The 24,909-nt window shown below is 41.2% G+C and overlaps 1 protein-coding gene across 4 annotated transcripts in view; it reads right to left on the bottom strand.

Annotated features, from left to right (window-relative positions):
- LOC143958914 (ras GTPase-activating protein 4-like) overlaps positions 1 to 24,909 on the bottom strand; it is a 239,161-nt gene that overhangs the window by 114,004 nt on the left and 100,248 nt on the right. For all 4 annotated transcript variants that reach the window (XR_013270144.1, XM_077467902.1, XM_077467900.1 and 1 more), the window contains exon 4: positions 13,364 to 13,425. Coding sequence is in view for 3 of the 4 variants with exons in the window: in XM_077467902.1 (XP_077324028.1) it covers positions 13,364 to 13,425 (62 nt within the window). In the remaining variant the exon portion in view is untranslated. The remainder of the gene's footprint in view (positions 1 to 13,363; positions 13,426 to 24,909) is intronic.

Raw genomic sequence — 24,909 nt, 5'->3', positions numbered from 1 at the left:
TTTAAACCTTTCTGGGATCCCTGTTGTTGTGCGTGGATGGGGAGAGGAGAATGAAGAGGATGACATTATCCTGGATGATGAGCAGGAGCCAGGCCACCACACCGCTTCCACTTTTGTGCAAATGGGGGCCTTCATGCTCCAGTGTTTTAATAGGGACCCCCGTATAAAAAGCATAAGGGTCCAGGACCAGTACTGGGTGGCAACGTACTTAGACCCCGGTACAAAGACAAAATGACGGAAATGTTACCGCTGTCACAGAGGGCTGTCAGAATGGAGCACTTCCAGGCCTTGCTTCGAGAAATGCTGCATTCTGCTTTTACGTGCAGATTCCCACTCCCAGAGAAGGAGTTGCGGGTACCAATCCAACAGCGTCTACAAGAAGAGGCTGGTTTGAAGATGTGTTGGAGACTTCGGATATGAGGTCATTCTTTCAGCCGACCCATCGACAGGTGTCATCCGGATCCAGCATCAGGGAACGCCTAGACCGTCAGGTGTCTGACTACATCGGGTTAACGGCCGATGTGGACGCTCTGAGGAGTGATGAACCCCTGGACTACTGGGTGGGCAGGCTTGACCTCTGGCCAGAGCTTGCCCAATTTGCAATTGAACTGTTGGCTTGCCCCTTGTCCAGTGTCCTGTCCGAAAGGACGTTCAGCGCAGCAGGGGGGATCGTGACCGATAAGCGTACTCGCCTAGCTCACGACAGTGTTAACTACCTCACATTTCTAAAAATGAATGAGGCATGGATCTCGGAGGAATTCAATACATGTGACCAGTAGACCATGTATATGTCTATAAACAATATATTTTTTAATCAAGCACACAGACCTTCTTTCTTCATTTGGCTCACTTCCTTGTCCAAAAAAAGCACATCGTACTATATGCCCGTACCCTCCTGTTTGAAGAGATTGAGCGGTCATATTTCTACTGGGGCTGCTTATTATGAGGGGTTCCCACCATCCCTGTGCTGTGCTGACTTCCTCCTGGGGCTGTACCTCTGCTGTGCATATTATGAGGGGCTCCCACCATCCTTGTGCTATGCTCATTATGAGGGGCTCCCACCATCCCTGTGCTATGCTCATTATGAGGGGCTCCCACCATCCCTGTGCTATGCTGACTTCCTCTTGGGACTGCTTACGGTGCAGGTGTCAGTGCTGTATATCACGGTGCTGGTGTCAGTGCTGTATATCACGGTGATGGTGTGAGTGCTTTATGTCACGCTGTTGATGTCAGTGCTCTCTATCACGGTACTGTTGTCAGATCACTCTATCACGGTGCAGGTGTCATTGCTGTATGTCACGCTGCTGATGTCAGTGCTCTCTATCACGGTGCTGCTGTCAGTGCTGTATATCACGGTGCTGGTGTTAGTGCTTTATGTCACGCTGCTGATGTCAGTGCTCTCTATCACGGTGCTGGTGTCAGATCACTCTATCACGGTGCAGGTGTCATTGCTGTATGTCACGCTGCTGATGTCAGTGCTCTCTATCACGGTGCTGGTGTCAGATGACTCTATCACGGTGCAGGTGTCATTGCTGTATGTCACGCTGCTGGTGATCATCTCCTGCACCCTCTTCTTTGCCTACCCTGACCTTCCCTCTCCTCCATTGCCTTCATGCGCTCCACAGTCCTGAATTGTCACAACAATTTCACATATAAAAAAAGAATGCTTGTAGTTGTCGATCCCAGATTCACCTCATACATGTGTTATGTCATTGGCCATGTGGTGGGACTATGTTTGCACAGCTAGTAATTATTTTGTGGCTGCAAATTTGACCTGTAGGTTTGCAAAGTTCGCTTCCCATTGAAGTCAATGGGGCCCGCCGCGAACGTTACGGTTCGCAAACTATCGGCCGCGTTCGCGAAACGTCCCGTCGGAAGTTCGTCCATCACTATTCAAGATATATGTACACAAAATATAAAACTATAATTTTATTGGGTGAATAAATAAGTTATTTTATGTATATAAAACAAGACAGAAAAGGGGCTAACAATATAAACACCCAAAATACATTGATGCTATCCAATGCAATCTACAATAATCGATGAGTTTCAAAAATCTTCCTCAGAGGAGAAGAGTGCGTACACGTTCACACTACAAGAACGTATTTAATTATCCACAAAAATACAAATATTTTTTTTTAGATTTTGTGTATGTATACAGTATCTTGAATGCCTATAAAATCACATGCAGAATAATCACAGTACGGTATATGACTGCAGATTTGAGAGATTTTGGCATTCTCTTTTAGGTGAAATCACTTCCATATCATTTCTGCATGAATAGAAATCTGCTTTAGCATGGGCTTTTAGAGTATTTGGTCAAGCTAAAATGCACATGTAGTATGTTTTCCATATTTTAAAACAGTATACTATATGAGCAGCAAAGGTATATATTTTTTTGTTTTTTCAGGCAAGAAAATGCAAAACATGTGCAGGGAAAACATTTTGAAATTAGTTAAAAAAAGCACATTAATGAACAAAAACATCCAATAAGGATGCCACAACAAGCATTTCAAAAACACACACACATAACTGCCTGCATTTTCACAATGCAAAGTCTGAATCCTGCCTAAATCAAGCAAATGAATGTCCTTATTTTTATTCCTCTGCATATGACTGGGTGACTTTAAATAGCTAAATTTTGCTAATTGCAGAAGGCAGTAAATCACCCCTACTGTATCAGAACTAGGAAACCTTTTCATAGAGATAACATTGTAATAAAGTTCATTCAACTGTTTAAAAGCCTGTGATCTGCTATGACTAATGCCGCGTACACACGAGCGGATTGTATGGCGTACTTAGTCCGTCATACAATCCGACGGACAATCCGTCGTAGTTTCCACTGAACGAACTTGACCACACACAGATACACAAACAGTCCGTCGAAAGCTTGCGCGATGACGTGTACAGCACGTACGACGGGACTAGAAATAGGAAGTCCAAGACACAGCAAAGCACCCTTCCGCCGTGTAAATCCTTTCTGGGCATGCGTCATTCTTAGTCCGTCGAACTAGCATACTGACGACCGTATTGTCCGCTGAAACCAAAGTACGATGGACAGAATTTCGAAAAAAACGAAATTCTTAGTACTCCGGACTGCACGCTGAAAAAGTCCACTGAAGCCCACACACGAGCGGATTGTCCGCTGAAATGTGTTTCGACGGACTAAGTACGCCATACAATCCGCTCGTTTGTACGCGGCATAAGAATTCCACTGAAAACGCCATAAAGAGATTTAAAGCATACTTCCCCTGCTTGACATACATGTTTGATGTTGAAATCCTCAACAATACTGGGAAGTATTTTCAATCACCATATGTAAGTTCTTATGCCTTGTGCACACGGTCGGAGATTCCCACATCAAAATCCGTCTGATTTTTTCCAACTGATTTTGTCCTAAACTGGTGTTGCATACACACGGTCGGACAAAGTTGTTGGAAAATCCGATCATTCGTAACGTGATGACGTTTGTTCATTACGATGGGACTACGTTGAGGCTAGTAGCCAATAGCTTTGGTCTCGTAATTTGATCTAAGCATGCGTGGCACTTTGTCCGATCGGAATTCTCTACAAAGGATCGGAAAAAAAGTCTGATCAGATTTTTTTGTTCGAAAATTTGAGATCCTGCTCTGAAATCTTTTCCGTCTGAATTTCTGACGGAAAAAGTCCGATAGGGCCCACACATGATCGGATTTTCCGACGATATAATCCGATCGGACATTTTCCGTCGGAATTTCCAACCGTGTGTACAAGGCATAAGAGTTAAAATTAGCTGGCAAATAAGCTCTCATCTAATAGGACTGTAAGTCTCCTTTAGATCAAACTGAAATGTGATTAAAATAAATAAAGCTCTGGCATTTAGCCTGGTCATGAACATGATATTAAAGTGGTTGTAAACAAAAAAAAAAAAAAAAAAACCCTGCAAGACAAAGGGATAATGAGCCAGTATGCATTGCATACTAACTCATTATGAAACACTTACCTTAGATCGACGATACTGCAGCGGTCCCCGCACACCGCTGTGATCAGCGACATGTCTCTTGGAATTATTTGCAGGTTCGCGGGATCCAGCGCTTTGATTGGCCGGAGCTGCAATGACATCACTCCCATACATGGGAGCCACCAGTCACAGCATGGGACTTGAACAAACAGCAGGAGCGGCCCGTTTCTTCAGTACGCACGCGTATACAGTGAATATCTCCTAATCTGTGCAAGTTTAGTAGATATTGACGGTACTTACAGGTAAACCTTATTATAGGCTTACCTGTAGGTAAAAGTGGTGTAACTAGGTTTACAACCACTTTAAATAAGGTGTCATAGTCACACAGCTAATCATGAAAGACAAGATGCAACAGTTTGGGAATTTTTTCCTTCAGTGCAGAATACCAGGAGGTGGAGATTGTGGTTGCTGAGTTATTGGGGGTTTTAACCTCTAGCAATCTCTACAATCTAGAAAGGTCAGCTAGATTTTTACTGGGATGTAAAATGGATTTGTTGGTTATACGGTATATAATCTATGACTAAAGCCAAAGAAGAGTTTTTTTCCTCATGTTGTCCCCTCATGAGCCCATTGAGTCTAAGCACTTGTACACATGGAAAATGTCCGATTGGACCGCGTTGTCGGATAATCTGACCGTGTGTGGGCTCCACCAGACTGTTTCCGTCGGAATATCCGACGGACAAAGTTTGAGAGCTTGGCTATAAAATTTTCTGATCGTTTGTAGAGAATTCCGATCGGACAAAGTGCCATGCATGCTCAGATCAAATTCCGAGACCAAAGCTATTGGCTACTAGCCTGAGCGTAGCCCCGTCGTAACTAAATTACGTCATCACGTTACGAACGATCGGATTTTCTGACAACTTTGTCTGACCGTGTGTATGTAACACCAGTTTTGGACAAAATCCGACGGATTTTGTTGTCGGAATGTCCGACCGTGTGTACAAGGGCTAAGGGGAATCACCTCACACACTTTATTCTTTCAAGTTTTTTTTTATAATGAGATGTTATAACTATACAGGTGATGCTGATAAGTGACTAAGGGAATAAAAAAGTAAAGGCTTCCTACAACAGAAGAAATTCACGTCTCATTTCATTGCATATCCCCAAAATAGGAGAGTTATTCCTCATTTTCTGATAGTGGGCAGAGACAAATCGTTTCTTTATGCCCCATCAGCCAAATGCACATCCAAAACCACTAGTAGAAACTATTATTAGAGCCATTTAATCCAAACTGTATACCACTGGTTGCAGGCTTTTTGACCATCATCATTACCATGTATGGAAACCATAGCCTCTATGGAGTAAGTTTTTTTTTTATGTAAGTGACACTGGGGTTGATTTACTAAAACTTGGCAGTGCAAAATCTGGTGCAGCTATGAATAGAAACCAATCAACTTCTAACTCCAGCTTGTTCAATTAAGCTTTGACAAAACAAAAACCTGGAAGCTGATTGGTTTCTATGCTGAGCTGCACCAGATTTTGCACTCTCTCATTTTAGTCTTTGGTCGACCATGGCGAGGCCTGTTCTGAGTGGAAACTGTCCTGTTAAACCTCTGTATGTTCTTGGCCACTGTGCTACAGTTCAGTTTCAGGGTCTTGGCAATCTTCTTATAGCCTAGGCTATCTTTATGTAGAATTAAAAAAGAGTCCTGCGCAAATAATGCCACAAAAAATAAATAATGTATAAAAATGTGAAGAAAAACAAGAGTCAATGTAAATATTTCAAAAATAAACACACCAATAGTGTAAGTGTGTAGTGAAAAAGTACTGGAGAAAGAACAGGACCAAATGTTCCAAAAGATCAGGCTCCCAGAACTCTCACCTCAGAGATGGAATAATAAGGCAAAAGAAAGTAATTCCAGTGGACTTCTCCTTCACTTCTCTGTGCACAATCATCAAATGGTATAAACTTCTACCACTAGAGGGCCGATTCAATCTCTTATGAGTAATGCTGCAGCATATGTATCCTCGTGGTATGAAACTCCTAGGAGAAGGGTGTACAGGTTCTCCATACTGCTTCCCCGGGAATATTGCAGAAAGTGACTGCGGAGGAGCAGTGCCTCAGAGAGTTCTTTGCCATGAGGTGCCAGGGTTGAACTTCCAGTGACCAGTATGAGAGAGTTAGAGCAATAACACCAAATTGAACACACCTGCTCCCTATTCACACCTGAGACCTGGCAACACTAATGAGTCACATGACACCGGGGAGGGAAACTGGCTAATTGGGCCCAATTTGGATATTTTCACTTTCGCTTCACTTTTTGTTGACAGTGGTTTAGACATTAATGGCTGTGTGTTGAGTTATTTTGAGGTGACAGTAAATTTACACTGTTATACAAGCTGTACACTCACTACTTTACATTGAAGCAAAGTGTAATTTCTCTTGTCACATAAAAAGAAGACCACCACCCCTTCTAGCAGTAACAAGGTAAACATTCATCTCTTTTGAAATCTTGGAGATGCTCTGAGCTTGATGGAAAACAAAAAACAAAAGATGGCTTGAAACATTGCTATTTTCAGCAAACATTGGCAGAGAAATTTTTATAGTTATAGTACTGCTGGTTTTAATTAACCTTAAAAACAGCTATTTAACCTTTATACATTATCTGTTTTTAAGATCAATCAAGTTGTTTGTCACAATTCTAGACAACACATTATTGCTTAATCAGGGGTCCTAGGATCTCCTTTGATAGACAGAAAATATTCTTTGTTTGGTAAAAGTTTGTTCAGATTGTTGAATTCTCAAGGTAAAGGAAGCTTTCTTTTCTTCAAAAATAAATCCTTGTTGGTTAAAATCCATTGCTCCTTCTAGGAAATCATTAGAAAAAGTTACTTACACAGGTTCTTCCAAAAAGGAAAATAGTGCTATTTAGAAAATAGATTTTCCATAAAAAATATGACTGTTGAATAAGCTCAATTAAATGTAAGCGTATTTTCATTTATTTCTACAACTAAAAAGCTTAAAAGAAAACCCAAATACATACTCAAAGTCAATGAATATCAGTTTAAGCTGATTGTGTAATATGCCAGTACAGTTTTGCAGCTCAACCAAAACATGGATATCAATTGAGCAACAAGAGAATTTTCAAGGTTTTTTTGGTCCCTCTAACATGCCATGATTCCTAAAGATTATGGATACCTCTATTTTCTTCACATGAAGGGACGGAGTTAACACATTTAGCTCCTACTGTTTTTTTTTTTTAAAACAAGGAGAGGTCTGTCTGGACCAGTGATTATAGAGAAATTGGTTCTGGTATGTCAGGGTGTTTAAAATGTGTGATATGATATTAAAAGGCATGGTAAACATTCCTTCCTCCACCTTGTGCTTTTCACCTGCATAAATGTGCATTAATCATTTCATGATGGTTTCTTGGTGCCATTTGTTGCCCTGTGTGCACATCCTATAGTAAAGTAAATTTTCACATTCCTGTGTCAGCAGTTTTTACATAAACAAAAAAAAAAAAGTTACACTTACCTGCTCTTTACAATGACATTGCACAGAGCTGGTTCTTTACCTCTTCTATGGCGGTTCCCTTACCACCTTCTTCTTATGAGTGCCCCCACAGCAAGCTGTGTGCAATGGGGGCAACAGTGCAGGCTCATTCCCTAACCAGGTTGTGTGTGTGTCCATAGATGCACACAGCGTGGCTCGGTCACACCCCTTGCTCTCTCCTCACAGGATTTGACTGACAGCAGCAAGAACCAATGGCTCCCACTGCTCTCTCTTACTGGCCTCACAGAAGACTCTGAGACCTGCAGGAGCCATTGGTTTTGTGGTGCAGATGGGCACAGTGCTGGAATAAGAGAGAACCCAGGGAAGTGTTTGGAGAAGGGGGAGTAGTAGTGCGGTGTTTGATCACCTAGATGTCAGAACTACTTGAAAACATGAGGCATTCGGTGTGGTACTGCGCAGGTTAATGCATTACCTCAGTTTGTGTTTTGAGACATGACATTTTTTGTGAAAAAATACATAATCTACAAAAATTGGGTCTATTAATCTATTGCACTTGTAGGTGGGAACAACAAAGTAACTGTATCTGACACAGACACAAGCAGACAGAGAATTAACAGTCACACAAAGAGCTCACTCATCGAGCTAGATGATGTGTTTCATTCTATTAGCATGGTAAACATTGAATGTTGCGTGACATGGAACAGGACGTTTTCCTGTTCCCTAGGTGTATAGGGACCAGCTAGCTGAGGCAATACATTTACACACAGTAGGTGAATTGATCAACCATGACACTACAAACTGCAGTCCCAACATGTGAGCCAAACAAACAACACATGCAATATAACTACACTAATATCTAGTTAAAAAATAAAAATAAAAATTAAAATGCAAAATGCTTTTAAACAATCCTGTGATCTTGTTGCTGACGAGTTTGCAGCAAGTGACCGGGTCCCATGTTTCAGAGGGGCTTCTGAGCAAATATTGTGTCTTCAGACCACTGATTCCTGCAACTCTGTTTTTGGGGATAATTTAGAACCTCTTAAGAGATTATTGCTGTCCGTGTCACCACTAAGAAGTTTCCTCACACAGGAAATACAAGGGATCTGTCTAACACACAGACAGCAATAAACCTCTGTACATGGTTCTAACCATTTCCCACACACCTCCCACTTAGTATGTCATTATACTCCCACATTTGTATAAGGGCCCAGTCACACTTTTTTTTTTGGGGGGGGGGGGGGGGGGACTGTATTTGAAGGTTGCAAAACACTTGATCAATTTCACTGTGGTGTCTTTCCCTAGCTGTGCAGTGATACGCGGTGCCTTCCACTGAAGTGTGATATTATGCAGCTTATCTGCATTTTATCGCATCTCACTGCACCACACCACCACCTGCAGAAAATAGTGTGGATACTCCTAGGTCTGCACTGTGTTCCCCTTTTCAGTTGACTGACAGTTGTATTTAGTAAAACAAAGAATTTCCTAAGAGATCATGCAGCTTACAGATGGTAGGACCTCCATTATTAGTTCCTGTTAATGCTGAGGAACAGACTAGGCATCATAGGATATAATATTAAGAATTATGGATAATGTAAAGGGTAACACAGAACAATCTTAACTTGCAAATTTTAGAGTGTTTGCCTAAAGGAATACTTTAGTTCTGCATTAACTAAAAAATGTTTATATGGCATACAGATACCCCAAGTCTCCCCGAGGTGTGGGAGCCTCCCACATTTCGCAGGTGGCTCCCGGACACCCGCACGGGCTGATCCTGGATTGTCCCCTGCTTCACAGCCCGGGATGATCGGTGCAGCAGGAGGGACAGCTGTGAACACCGATCTCCCTGTATAAGCTGACATCCGCTTCTCCTTCTCTCCCTCCCGTGGCTGTCAGCTAAAAAGATATACAGGGAGATCGGTGATCACAGCTGTCCCTCCAGCCGCACCAATCATCCCCAGCTGTTTCCTGTATAGTCCTCTTCCGTACCCCCTCCGTGTCCTTCACCCCCCCTTCTTCTCCAGCTCACTGTCCTCCTCCTCCAGCCCCCCTCCGTGTTCTCCCCCCCATTCTTCTCTGGCTCCCTGTTTTCCTCCTCTGCCCCCCCCTTGTCCCCCACTGGCCTCCCTCCTCTCCTCTCCCGCCAGATGTGGCGATCTGTCAGAATGGAGAGTAAGGGACTGGTCATTTACCGGCCCCTGCTTTTTCTGAATTGGACACAGTGAGCGAGATCACTCCTGTGTCCTGTGAAAACTGAGCAGAATAACCTGTGTGTTACTATGCTCAGTTTATAAAAGGACAGGAGATGCTGAGAAAGGGACTGGGGAATCAATGTCCTCAGTCCCTTTCCCTGTCTGAAAGAGGAGATGTTAGGGGTCTGTTAGATCTCTGTTAGCTCACCAAAGCCCCCCAAGAATTTAATTGTAAACAAAAATGATAAAAAATGTAATTATAAAAAAATATATAAAATAAAAAAACTACTGACACAACCATCCTGCCCTACCAACACTGTCCACTGCCCCAACCCCCCCCCCCCCCCAAAAAAAAAAGCATTGTGAACAAAAAATAAATAAGAAATTCAATTGTATAAAAACAATAACTAAAAATAAAAACTACTGACACCATCCACTGCCCTACTGACATCATCACCGCCACATACTCTCTCCTCCTCCGCCCCCCCCCCCCTTCCCCAGAAGCACTGTGAAATAAAAAAATAAAAAAAGATTTCAAGAAAAAAAATAAACAACAAAATTGTAAAAAAAATAGAGAAAAAATAAATAAAACTACTGACACACTTCTCTACTGACACTGTCCACTACCCACCCCCACCCCAATCATTGTAAAAAAAAAAAAAAAAAAAAAAAAAAAATTGTAAAAAAATAATAATAAAAATAAAGAACTACTGACACCATCCACTGCCCTACAGACCATCCTGCACATACTACTCACCGCTGTACACTCCACACTCCTCACATGCACATACTACCCACTGTCATACACTCCGCACTGTATATTCCCTATTTAACATTATTACATTCTGCATGCAAGTCATCTCAGACTCTATTAAACCACACCCCATTTAAGTCACACCCAATATGTAGCACGGTTTAAGGCATGCCAACCTCCCAGAAATGACTTTTTGCAGGTTGAGATGTCTGATATGGATGTCTTTATCCCCATTTGAAAGATTTTGCTCCCTTTTAGCTTTAAAGACCAGACAAGAAGTAAGGGGGGGACAACTCCCCAAAAGTGACACAGACAGCAAGAAAAAAAAAAACATGACAGACATTTTAACTCTCTTCCCACCTCCATACCATAAAAAATAAATAAATAAATGCTGCGTTCACACTGCCCTGTCGTAAAAATGGTGGGTTGCATTTTTGATGCATGTTTGCCACATTTGCATTGTGTTTTTCCCCTGGACATGTGACTGGAAAAAGCACTTTCCACAAATGAATATCATTTTTTGATGCGTTTTTGCCACGGTTTTCATTCATTTCAATGGAGAAGTGTGTTTTGGTGCATTTTTTTTAACACACCAAACATGCACCAACAATGCAGCAAGCAGGACTTTTATAAAAGCAACTGAAATGCAAAGGACCAGTGTGAAGAGTTCCATGGGATTTAAAGGGATGCATTTTTCATGCATTTTTCTTCTGCTTTTATTAAGTCCCTTTCCTAACAAAGAAAAAGCTTTTGTGTGCTAGTGCGACTTAAGGAAAACAGTTATTCTGTATATATTGCAGGAAAATTTTAAATGAGAAACTTTTCCACACTACAATTGGAAACACAATATGGTAATTTACTGCACTGGGAGCTGTTCAATTAAAACAAAGCTTCCGGTTCCAGAAGCCTGTACTATTCTCAGAAAACAGTTTGTCCTTTTTTCAGCTACGATGTGTACCATAATAACCAAAAGAAATTATTTCAATGTCATGCTCATATAAAGAAATATGGATAGCACATAAATGGAATCTCTTCTAATGCACCAGGGCCACTTAAAATAAACCAGGTCACACTGGATGAATGCAAGAATCTAACAGTCAGTCTGCAGTTATTATTTAAAAAAAAAAATATATATATAATAATAATATATATATATATATATATATATATATATATATATATATATATATATCCCATTTAGAGGAGTGTATGCTCCCATGGTTCAGAGAAGCAGGATCTTCCATTCTATGGATAGCATAGGACCCACTGATAATGGAGTACTTTGCTTTGACATAGTAGTGAGCTTAGCACTATATGGCCATATTGTGTAACTGAACCCCATATCTTCTGAATAAGCTCAGGTGTTTTTAAATAGCCTTGCAGGAGTTAAATGTCATTTTTTTATGTGTGCGCTGTAATCTTTTTTTTCTTTTTTTTTCCCGGGATGATGAACGCAAATTTTGGGTGATCTCCTAACAGATGATGATCCACAACTGGTTTCATTTACAGACTATTCATCTTAGACATCCATTGTTTCACCCTGTTGGGGTGTAATACCAAGCTTTGATGCTGACAAACTTATTCATTGTAAATATATATTATATATATATATATATTTATATTAATTAATTATTGTCACACTTTGATCTATCCATTGTTCTATTTAGTGCATGGTTTGGTCATTTAGTATGTAGTGCCAGCACGCTGGGACTTTATCACTGTTCACTCACAATTTTTTCCGTTTGTACACATTTAATATTTTTATTATTTTGATTCACATGGTGTCACTTTACACATTGGCACCCTTCATGAGTTATCCTCTGCAGGATTGTCATTGACACATTTGTTGATGCACACAGCGCTACACTTTTTATTTTTAAAGTTATTTTATCAACTGTTAATCTTCTTTCTTTTATAACAATCTATGACCCCACAGGGAAATATTTACTCACCAAAAGGGAGAAGGTGTCACAAACAGCAAAAAACCTGCAGAGGCTCTCATTCCCTTCAACTATGTCAAAGGCTAAAATGGATTAGCTAAAATTTGGCTCTATCATGGAACAGATTTATTTTTTTCCCACTTTCAAAGCAGAATTAAACCAGTGTTTAAAAAAAACAGTTTCTCCCTACCTGTTAGCATTTTTGTTTTTTATGCCATGTACACACGACCGGACTTTCCGGCAGACTAGGTCCGACGGTCTTCCCAACGGACTTTCGGTAGCATTCCGGCGGATTTTCTGAATGAACAGACTTGGCCACACACAATCACACCAAAGTATGATGGATTTGAATGTGATGATGTACGACTGGACTAGAATAAGGAAGTTCTTAGCCAGTAGCCAATAGCTGCCCTAGCGACGGTTTTCATTCATCGGACTAGCATACAGACGAGCCAATTTCTCCATAGGAACTGGGTCCGGTGGAGTTCTGGCAGAAAAATTTGAAACATGTTCTATTTCTAAAGTCCGTCAGATTTATGGACAGCAAAGGTCCGATGGAGAGCACACACGATCAAATTGTCAGATGGATTAGTTCAGTCGGAACTTTGCTGTCGAAAAGTTCGGTCGTGTGAGTAGCTCAGTGTAAATTCCTGCCACAATCCTGTGTTGGGGAGTAGTAACTCCCATGCACGTTTGTAAGCGTTACATCATTCCAACCTGGCCAATCTAGATGGATGACAACAAAGAAGGCAAACGTCAAAGCATTGAAGAGTGGGATCAGAGCCTTCACATAACTGGAGAATGGCATTTACAAGCTGAGTATAATAATATGCTAAGCATACTTGCACACCACGGCAAAAGCTCCAGAGGACCCCACATTTCAAAAGCAGTTTAGTTCTGAGTTAAACTGAACAGTATATGATTTGATTCTAGAGGTCACATGAAAAAGTTTAATCTGAAAATTTCCAATATGTAAAAAACTACCCATACAAGACACTTTCTAGAATTCTATAAAAAAGATCATACCTTTGGGATGTTCTGCCAGTGTGTTACGTGTTAAACAGACCTTTCCAATGACATCATCACGACTATAAAAGAAAACAAAACAGCTCTTGTTAAAGACTGTAGGACATTCACAATTTTGCTTGTCATGGGCTGCTGCATTTTCATTTAGCTTGAGGCTTTCCATTATGCAAATCGAAAATCATCAATAGAACCGTTTATTAGCAGTCTATTACATTTATTGCTTGCTAGGGCCTGATAAGAAAGCTGTTGGCATTTTGTACTGTGAAATTCCAGTTTCTACATTAATTTGATAACAACGAGGAAAGGGAGGATACAGTTTTAGATATAACATTTCAAGGAAATCTGTATTTTCACAACTGCTTGATGATAAAAAAAACTTTCTCTGTGTGAAAACCAAGCATTTATACATACAATTCTGTTGTCAGATCTGGGCTGGGCTGCTTTTCCTGACCACATCTTGGTGAGGAATTGAATGTGACTAATCAATAATGGCCACCAGTATACCCACTAAATAGGAGGGAAGGAATGCCTGTCATTGTGATACACCATTTACCCTTAGAGGGAAAGGCAAATGGTTTCTGTTTATTATTGTTTTTTAAATCAACTTTGAAAACCAAGCTTTTAGATCGTATTTTCATTATTTCACAGTAGGCCAGCAGGAGCAGTCTGGAGTAAAGAAGCGGGAGCCGTAGTCGGAGGGTAGAGCTGGAAGGTTAAGTTACCTTTCGGGAACGCATATGTATGCAAGCATCTCCCTTCAATATCATTATTATTTAGGATACCACAACATACAGTATGGTATTATTCATTTAGAGCAGTGGTCATCAGCCCTGTCCTCAGGGCCCACTAACAGGCCAGATTTGCACGATAACTTAAATTCATCACAGGTGATATCATTTGCTGCTCATTGATTGCAATATTCTAGTCTGCATCTCCCGTAGGTGATACATAAAACCTGGCTTGTTAGTGGGTCCTGAGGACAGGGTTGATGACCACTGATTTAAAGGTAGTACAGCAGTTTTCACAATTGTTACAAGTTGCATCTGTCACATTGACTGCATCCCAAGCCTTTAAAAGACTAAGCCCAGCAACATCCACTGTATGTGCCTACCTAAATTGAACTGAAAATTCATAAGAGGAAGTAAGTCTGATTTAGTAAATGAGTTAGAAATCTTCACTCGTTTAATTGGAATTCTAGCCTAACACTAGCTGTGTTAAAAAAATAATAATTCCCTCTCCCCTCCATCCTGCCTAACCTATGTAAAAATGATGTCTATACTTACCTATTTTTAGTCCGCACAGGTCCGATTTTCATATGAATAATGTCCCACTGCCCTGGGGAACATGTACCAATGCATTATTTTTGTAAAACACATAGCAGACCCTTCTAAAAGGAGGGGAGGGGGGAAAGAGCATGTGCCAACCCCTCTTCCCCCTCCTGAACCATACCATGCAACATGACCTCAACATGATGGAAGTACTGTACAATGTAAGGGGAGGCTCTACTGGCATAGCACCTTGTGCCTATGTTGATTAGGACAAAGGCCTCTTCCCTACAAGTCTGGCTGGAAGTTGTAAGGAAGCTATCATATATAGAAGTGGTAGAAATACCTTGGGGGACAAACGGGCAAAAGCTCAGTCCGAAGTATACCTTTGCACATTGGTACTGACTAGGATTCCAGCTTTCTTCTCCCTCAGTTTCCTTCGCTCACGCAGCTAACCTGACCCCAGTGTTGGAGCGAGGCAGGGGAGGGGCAAATAAGGATGCTGTGCTGGCATCTGAAATGCTCCTTATCAACTGATGACGTAATCGGATGTAAGGATGCTAGCAGCTGGCCAACATGGTGCCAAGGATGTAATAGCGCACAATAAATACCTGTAGCTTTGTGCAACAAAAAAGACAAGCTTGATCCACGTGATGGCATGTTCACAATCTCTGGGCAATTTTTAGGCATTTTTCCATGTCACCCCTGAAGAACCCAACATTAAAACCACTATCGGGTTGGAGATGCAACAGGTAATAGTTGACAATCTTCCCAAAGTGAGGGGAGATCCCAGCTTTGACTGTTGTAAGGGCGAATCTCCCATAAAGGCACACAAATCACACCAAAAACAAATCCTTTCCCTCTCTATCTACAACTAAAAAAGCACAAATTCTTAAATGTGTAGCCCATAGCAGACAAGCAGAATCCATCTTGAGCTGGTCTGCCCACAAAAAAGTTGATTTTGTTTGGTTGGTATGGGTTTAGTAAAAGCATAAGAGGCATATATATATATATATAAACATGAGATAAACCCAGTCACGTTCACTGGCCTAAATTCGACCATAACATTTGTCAGACGAAAGTTGAATGGGGCGTATGCTGGTAAATGAAAATTAATGATCAATGTGTGACTAAAGTGGAACTTCACTCTCTCAATCAACATTGATTATTTTTAATCCTTATGCTGCTAGCATTATTAGATAGGATAGTATATCATATTTACGTGTTTTAAACTTTTTTTTTTTACATTTCATCAGTTGCTTCCTGGTTTCCATGCCTAGGCAAGGAAGTCTTCAGTAAGGGAGGAGGGGCTTTTTCAGCTAAGCACACCCTCTCCTGCTTGCATGCCTGAGCTAAGGGCAGATGGATTCTAGGAAGTAAATGCTGCACGAATCATCTGCCCTTACCAAAGATGGCCATGACCAGAAATGCTAGGGGGTGGTTTTAAAAGTGATTTATCAACAAAATAAACCATTGAAGCATGGAAGGATGGGGAAGTTTCCTTTGGATATTAAAAATTAATTAAATTGCTTTTTTTGATTTGTGGTGTCCAGATGAAGTGTAGTTTCAAGAAAAATCTGTGGTGTAGTTCCTCAAAGTAAATCACTTTAACATATCTCAATTAGCCAGTTTACTGTAGAAAAGCAAATGTTAGAAAGAAAAGAGAGGATTTCCGCACACAGCTTTATTTCCCATTGAAACATTCTAAAATACAAATGTTGGTAGAAAATCCTTTGAATAGGTAAATATTTTAGCAAATGTTTCCTATAAATCAGATAATTGATTTGTTGGTGAATTATGTAAAATATAGGATGAATGTAAGAGTAAACTGTTGGAGCTGTTAAAAATTTCTATGCAGCATTGATATAAAACTAACATATGTCTGCTGAGCAAACAGACTGCAGATAACATTGATGAGCGGTACTGGCTGAACATTATGGCAGAATGATCTTTTGATGGATGAATACCAAGGATTTGCCTGGAAAAGTCAAAAGCACATTGGCCAAAAGCCCTACCGAAGTACTTGCAGGTCACAAAGGCTTATAAGCTACAGTCCCTTTTGGGACCATAATAAGGTTATGATCAAAATGTAATATTTTGTAATCATAACAAAAATCTAGATTAAAGCCTGGTACACAAGATTGGATTTTCAACAGGGAATTGTGCGACGACAGACTGTTTGCCTAAAATCCGATCAAAAGTACGCTCCATCATTCAATTGTTAGCCAACTTTCCACCGACAAATGTTGGAATGCAGGCGAGTAAATTTTCGGCGGACAACAATCTGTTGTCAGATTTTCCTATAGTGTGTACACAAGTCCGTCACACAAAAGTCCAAAGTACACACGAATGCTCGGAAGCAAGGATGAGCCGGAAGCGGTCAGTCTTGTAAACTAGCATTCATAATTAACATTCGTGATGCGAAAAATTATGAAATCTAGAAATGCATACAATTCTCTTCTTCTTTACTGTGCTAATAATGAAGCTGCTTTGCTGGTGATACTGATGGAGTTCTGCCAAACTTATTTTTAAAGGCTTTTTTTTCTAGTGATCTCAAGAATAATATTATTATGCTTTTTTTTTTGGTCAAGTTACCACAACACCATTATCCCGTAGTTTTTAAGCTCAAATATACAACTAGGTTGGTGTTCATTGTTAATTTTACATTGTATTTTCTTTAAAGTAACTGCCTACTCCCGCACTGTCACTTGAAGTAAAACACATAGCCAAGTATTATTCTCCACATTTTTTTATTGTGCAGAAAAAAAATAATTTAATTACAGATGGTATCTGCCATCCAAATACAAAGAACTTAACCAAAAAGTGCATTCTATGCATAAAAAATATAGAAAATATACCAAAGAAAATAATTATTCAACCAAAATAAAAAAAAATTATTGGTAAGTTGTGAAGAGGCGAAATCCCCAGTCCAGAGGCCTTGCTGGGGGTTTTGTGGCTGGTATTGCCACTGACCACCATGCTGGTGTTGAGGTGGTAGATGTGGGGCCACAAAATCAGAAATGTGTGTGGTTTCATATATTTGTCCCCTAATCCCCTTGTTGATGAGCTGCAGGATTAGTTCCTCACACCTTCTATTTTGCTCACAGTCCATCTGCCTTAATTTATCCCTCAGCCTCATCTGGGTCTGTCCTCAGTGCGGTAGTAGCCTGACTGAGGAAGACAGCTGTGGCCTCATCAAGATTCCTGCTCTTCCTGGCCCTTTTAGCAAGGGGAGGGATCTGGGACTCCGTCTGGCTGCTGGCCAAGGACTCCTCCTGACTGACACTTTCCTGTGTATGAAAATGGGACATACCGTATTTATCGGCGTATAACACGCACCCTAGGTTTAGGAGGGAATTTTAAGGAAAAAAACTTTTAGGAGGGAAGTTTAAGGAAAAAAAACTTACATTTAAATGCCCATCAATGCAGCCTTATCAGTGCCCATCTGAAGCCTTGTCAGTTTCATTTGCAGCCTTGTCATGCAGCCTTGTCCATCATTGCACCCTTGTCCCCTTGTCAGTGTAGTTTTCAGCCTTGTCAGTTTTATTTTCAGCTTTTATTTTTAAAAATGGTGCCGCCGAGATGTCCTGTGTATCTCGGCGGTGCTCGGTAGTTCTCGGCCACCTTCGGCCATTCTCGTTGGCTTTCAGCCACCTTCGGCCCTTTTTGCCGGCTTTCAGCTGCCTTCGGCATGTCTTGTCAGCTTTCGGCTGCTCTTGGACGTTCTCGGTGGTTTTCAGCCGCCGAGAAGGGCCAAAGGCGGCCGAAAGCCGATGAGAAAGGCTGAAGGCGGCCGAAAGCCCCTGAGAAGGGCTGAAGGTGGCTGAAAGCCGATGAGAAGGGCCGAAGGCGGCTGAAAGCCCCCCAGAGGCTCCAAAATGGTGGAGGATCGGCGTATAACACGCACCCGTGATTTTCCCCTAATTTTAAGGGGGAAAATTGCGTGTTATAAATACGGTAATTCGAATATTTTTTAAGGGTTTGGTCATCAATCACACACAATTTTGATCTCCTCACTGTTGCAAATTGTATGTGAACAAATAGAAAAGACTATCATTCTGACCCAGCATTTTTTATTCTTGTGCAAATCATTTTTTCTTACTATCGTCTATTGATATGGAAACCACTTTGTTAAGGAAGATATATTTTAACAATAAGGTCTAGTTATCATCACTGTATTTTTGGATACAAATATGTTCAACAATGCTATACCTGAGTCAAGCTGGGCTCCTCCACATCTTTTCCCTGTGCAGCAGGACCTCTGGAACTGTGGCCTCAGCAGATGTCGAAGGTAGTGTAGACAGCGATGGCCTGGGTTCTGTCTGGTCAGACATAAACCGCAGGCTGCTGTAATACCACAGCCTGTGAACATATACTGTAGGTTTTCTGCTGATGCTCCTGATTTCTGTCAGTCCATCAATTTGTGCTCCCTTTTAAGTGTGTGCCTCAGGTTGGAGATTTTTGTCTTCACATAGTTGATGTCTGCACTGGGGCACCCTGGCTTCATCAACTCAAGCAGTTTCTCCATCGCTGCCTTCCTTAAAATTTTATTTGAGTAGGCTTGACCTTCTTGAGACAGGGCAGCTCCTGGTACAGGTCAATGAACTAGGGCGAGGTAAATTTATCTGTCATGATATGATGCCTGCAAGACAGAACACAAGACAAAACATCATGTCTGGTTTAACTAATAAGCTGCTCCCAATCTAGGCCAAAAATATAAGTACTATAGGCCACTAATCACCTATGCCCAAATGTCCCTTCGTCCCTTTGTTGGCGATGGCAATCATTCATCCTCCACTCCAAGATCGTTCCTACGGCCGTTCGATCGACCGCACGTTATGGCTTTATATACACCGTGCATGCGTGAAACTCCGCTCTTAGTGCGTCATGACGATGGGGCATGACCATCTCTCTTCTCCATGCGACTGGTTGCTGCCTGCCTCATCAGTGGATGCCTCACTACCTCATTAATGCAGCCTTGCCAGTGTAGACATGCCTAGAGGAGAGGCCCCAGGGATCACAGTCACACAGAGTCATGCCTGCTAGAATGATCATCATATATCCCCAATCCCATTGGAGACAAGAGGGTGGGGGGGAACTGCAGAACTTTTTCAATGTTAGCACTTGTCCAGTGTTTGCCCTCTGTAAAATGACAATGCCTTCACTTTTCTATGCATTTTTCACTGTAAAAAAAAAACTGCAGCATGGTGGAGTCCACTAGTCAGGAGCAAACATTGTCATCAGACCAAGTACAAGGTTGGTCAACTAATGTAGCAAAATGGATGCTATAAACAGATGGGACTAGGGGTGGATTAATGAATGGTGTATTGTTTCTTTTTAGAGGAAAGTGAGTGTGGTCATCTCACCCAGGATGTGGGTTTGGATGCATGGGATCTGACTCCTGGACCCAGCACAGACCAGTCCGTTGTGGACATCAAATGCCCTGACGCAAGTCACACTTCGGCCAAAGCGACCCCAAAGAGGAAGTATTTGGGAGCCTCTTGTTTGCGCAAGTAAGTATTCTTGGAATCTGGCATCAAATGTGTCTGCATGTCGAGTGTTTAGCTGAATAAACCAAACATCCACTCCAGACATTAGCAAAGTATGTAGTGCCTTAACATTAGCATGGAGGAGGAAGAGGTAGAAGAAGCTGTCATTTTTGCTAGGTACCCGAGGTTTGGAGACCCAGGCACCAGGGCCAAGATTACTGAGTAGTTGCACTGTGTACATTCCTAGTAGTGTAGGTGTCTGAACGGCAAGCAGGTTGTAAGCAAAAATAGGTTGGGTAGGTAAATATTTCCTGAATTCGACCATAACTCACTGTGTAGATCCTCAGCCACTTGACCATTGTTACCGTAATCCTTTTTTGTCTTTTTACTAGGTCATGATCTTCCAAGATGCACAATTGGCCGAATGAGTGCAGATATGGTGCATTGTTTGAAGGAGCTGGAACAAATAAAAGACTGCTTTACAACGAAGAATCAGAGATTTTGTAGACATGCTTGCCAAGTTCTAATTTCCTCTTGCCTGTTTGGAAGTTTCTTGTTCCACTTGTTGGCTCCTGTTTGTACTTTGAATATTTACCATGTTTTTATGACTTTAAATGAGAACGTTTAGTGTCCGAACTCAATGTTTCTCCACTCCACTCCTCTAGGTGCCCCACCAGGTCCTGTTTTCTGTATTTTTCTCAGTCTAAAAACGACTGTGTGAATTACTAACATTTAAAATGGCATCACCTGTGCGAAATTCTACAAGTATAGAAAACATGACATGGGTTTGCATCTTGAGGAGGAGAGTTGGGAAACACTGCCCTAATGTGAATTGTAATATTTTGGAGTTTTAAAGAATATAAAACCCAAAATATGAAGGTGTTCCCAAATTGTGCCTTAACATTCTTATTTCCCTCATGATCCCATGCCTAAAATGTGTTTATTTCCATACATCTAGTTTGACAAAACACACAGTGTGTCAACATGTGCTATCTACCATCACTGGGTATCAATGGACGCATTTTGGGGGTGCAACCCTTTCCTCATAACTAACAATTCTCAGAGGAAGGGGTAGCACCCCCGAAACACGTCCATTGATACCCCGTGATGGGAGTTAGCACATGTTGACACACTGTGTGTTTTGTGGGTTTTGAAAAAAAGTTGTTTGGAACTACACACATTTGAGGCATGGGATCATAAGGGTAATTTAATTGTAATGCCTCCACCTGTATGTGGCTTCAAATTTTGGCTTTTAAAGGGGAGAGATCACCCTATATGAGGAAGGCAACATCCACAGTCTTGCGATACTAATGTCTCATTTGGCCTTCACTTTACCAAAATTGAACTTTGTAAGTTCCTGAATTTGGGATGTGTATCTAATGTTTTTGAACATGACTGTTTAGCCCCAAAAAAGGGGAAATAATGCAAAAGATACATGTTGGCTTGTTTTAAAACCTTAAAACGCACATGTGAATGTTCTTTGAGTAAATTGTTCTTTACTAAAAAATGTGTGGCTTATTTCAAAGCTCAATACTGGTGTATTTGTTAAGTAGTTGTAGTTACAGTGACAACATGCTCCTAAAATGTGACCAACTCCAGCAATTTTTAGCCCTCCAAAAAATTTTAAGAGTTAAAAAGGCATAATGTTTTTGAACTTCATGCATTAGATCCATTAAGAACAAAAAACATTGTGTGTGTGTGTAGCAGACCCACAGCATACCATAAAACTTAGCTGAAGAAGATATTGTCCCCTCATGTAGCAAATAAGGTATATTTGCACTATTGGAGCACGTGGCCAAAATAAAAATGTGATCATATTAGACAGATAACAAACACAGACAACAGTAGTTCAAATTAAATAGGAGTTTATGATCAAAGAAATATATTATTCATGATTAGCTACAATTTGCTGCCAAGCCACTGCCACTCTACCCATAAAACAATCAAGGTATTTTTGCTGTAGATCTCTTGCATTTTGGGAGGGCAATCCAGCATGGTCATTTTAGAGAGACGTCATCACGCACACAGGTGGCTGGGCTGCAGCCTCTTCAGCTGGGCCTGCCACTGTAGGTTCTGCATCAGTTGGTACTGTGGCAAGGTAGCTGCTAGCATTCCTCTGTAAAAATTATGGAGGATACAGCAGCACAATACAACATGGTTGATTTTGTACAGTGCCAGTTTAACTGGGGTTAAAAACAGCTTGAAATGACTGATGAGGATGACAAATGCGTTTTCACCCACCTTTCTGGCAGGAGAGTAGTTAAATATTCCCTGCTCTGGGGTGAGGTTGCTCATAGGAAACGGCTTCATAAGATGTTCCCCCAGAGCAAAGGCCTCATCTGCAACAAATACAAACTTGAGGCCCTCAATATTCTCCTCAGCAGGTGGCAAGTTTAAGGTGCCATTCTGGAGCCGCTTGTAGAACTCTGTCTGCATAATGACTCCTCCATCAGAGCTGTGGCTGTTCTTCCCAACATCCAGATACAGGATCTCATATGTGGCAGACACTAAAGCTAGCATGACTATGCTGCAAAAGCCCTTATAATTAAAATATTATGAGCCCGAGTTGGGTGGTGGGACAATACAGAAATGTTTTCCATCATTGGCACCACCACAGTTGGGAAAATTCCACTGGTGCTGGAACTGGGCTGCAACGTCCTGCCATTGCTGTGGGTGTGAAGGAAACTATAGATTAAAAAAATAAAATAAAAATGATTACTTCTGCACATAGCATTACAAGCAGATTTGAAACAGACATGGTTAGCCAACATAAGGAGAGACCTTAAATATGTATTTAAAGACAAAAGGGTAAGGTCGACTTATCCGATTCATCTCCCCCTCTGGTGGCACATTATCAAAATGTTCTGGTGGGGGGAGGAAATGGGTAGATGTTTTGGACAGGTAACCTTCTCCACTTCCATGAGAGCTGTTTGTATAAATAATCTGGGATACTTTAGCCAGCCCCTCCTTACCTACATTATTGGCAGCCCAGGGGAGGTAAGAAGTGTCATAATCTAAAACTATGGATACACACTGTCAAAATTGGAGCACATTTTGACATTTCATTACATATCAATATAATAGGAGACAAAAACTGTCTATGTTACAGTTTGTAGGTAATCGGGCAGGCCCTTGCACTACAAGGTTGGGTGAATTTCTACAGAAATATGACCACAAAAGAGGGCTAGTGTTTATGGGTTTGCCAAAGGCAGCATATAGAGTATTTGTATCTGTTGACTTAGCATTTTGGGGGGAGGGGTTACAAATGAGTTTGGGCCCAAAAAAATTACCTCTTGCACTCTGCCTGAATTGGAGCAAAACAATAACATTTGGACACATTTTAGGGGGTGTTTAGGGTAAGCATAAAAATGTAGCTGACAAAATACATTGTTAAGTTACTAGGCTATGTGTGTATGGGCCCAGGATAGCATGCTGGGGAGGTTAGTGAAGGAAACGATGCATGTAGGCCAAAAAAGGAGCAAGAAAAGCCTACAGCATGCATGAGAATAAAGAGAACATATTTCAATAATGTTAATTATGGAATCAAGAAATTAATAAATACATTAACAAACATTAAATACATAGAATGTGATGTTAAAGGCAAAAACTTACCTGAATATAGTCCTTCTGCAGGACTTGAATAATGGCTGAGCAAGGGTCTGGAATAATGTGTCCCAGAGCCTGCGGGGGAGATCCCAGTGGTAAACTTGAGGTCCTGGAGACTTCTCCCCATCACCAAGTATAGCAAGGTGGCTATGAGCCTTTACTCAGGAGTGATGGCAAGCCGCATTCATGTATCCTGCTTCTTAATATAGGGCAGGGGTAGGGAACCTCCGCTCTCCAGCTGTTTTGAAACTACAAATCCCATCATGCCTCTGCCTCTAGGAGTCATACCTGTGATTGTTAGGGTCTTGCAATATCTCATGGGACTTGCAGTTTCAAAACAGCTGGAGAGCCGAGGTTCTCTACCCCAATATAGGGGGTCACCAATGCCAAGAGATGGTAAAAGCAGGGGTATGTCATCTGGAGATAAGAAAAGAAAATCATCTGGATTATTCTCCTGAAGCTCCCGCAGAAAAAAGGCATATGAAATAATTGGTCACGATTAAGCAACCAATTTTTTGTCCAAGAAATCTTCCTCCTCCCGTTCCTGGACTGGACTTGGGTCAAACCAATAACTCCAAGCCCAACAATAACACGTTCTCTCCTCCGATTCCGCAACATGACTGGTTGACGAATGGCCATCAGAAACGAACTGTGAAAAGCACGAACTGGAAAGCGTGAATCAACACTCACAAAACTTCTACTAACACAAAATTAGCAGAAGGAAACCAAAGCGTGGCACATGACAATTGAACTTCCTCTTTATCGGCTCGTAGTACGTCTAGTATGTCACTACATTTGTGTTTGTTGGCCGACAATTGTGTACCGTTTGTATGCAAGACACGTTCACGACACATGCCCTTCGGACAAAAGTCTGATGCTTTGTCTGCGGAAAATCCGATCGTGTGTACAAGGCTTAAGAGCCAGTGCTTTGAATCATGGAATGTCATGAACCTTTGGGATCTTTTGAACCAGTCTTCCTTAATCCTGCAACATGTGATTCACTGGGGCCCACAGATGGCAGTGTTTAAAAGATTAAGGCCTCATGCACCCTGGTTGTTATTATAACGTTATAAAAATGCCAGTAGCTTTGCGATGAGTTTTTCAACGTTTTTCAGTGTTTTTGCAATAGCGTTTTTTTTGTGTTTCAGTGTTTTTTAGCGTTACCGTTTTTTTTTAATGGGATCAA

The sequence above is a fragment of the Lithobates pipiens genome, unplaced genomic scaffold, assembly GCF_037356315.1.
Source record: "Lithobates pipiens isolate NorthernLeopardFrog02 unplaced genomic scaffold, aLitPip1_a1.2 Scaffold_64, whole genome shotgun sequence".
Taxonomy (NCBI): domain Eukaryota; kingdom Metazoa; phylum Chordata; class Amphibia; order Anura; family Ranidae; genus Lithobates; species Lithobates pipiens.
Note: the sequence above shows the minus strand (reverse complement) of the source record. Positions and strands in the feature narration are given on the sequence as shown.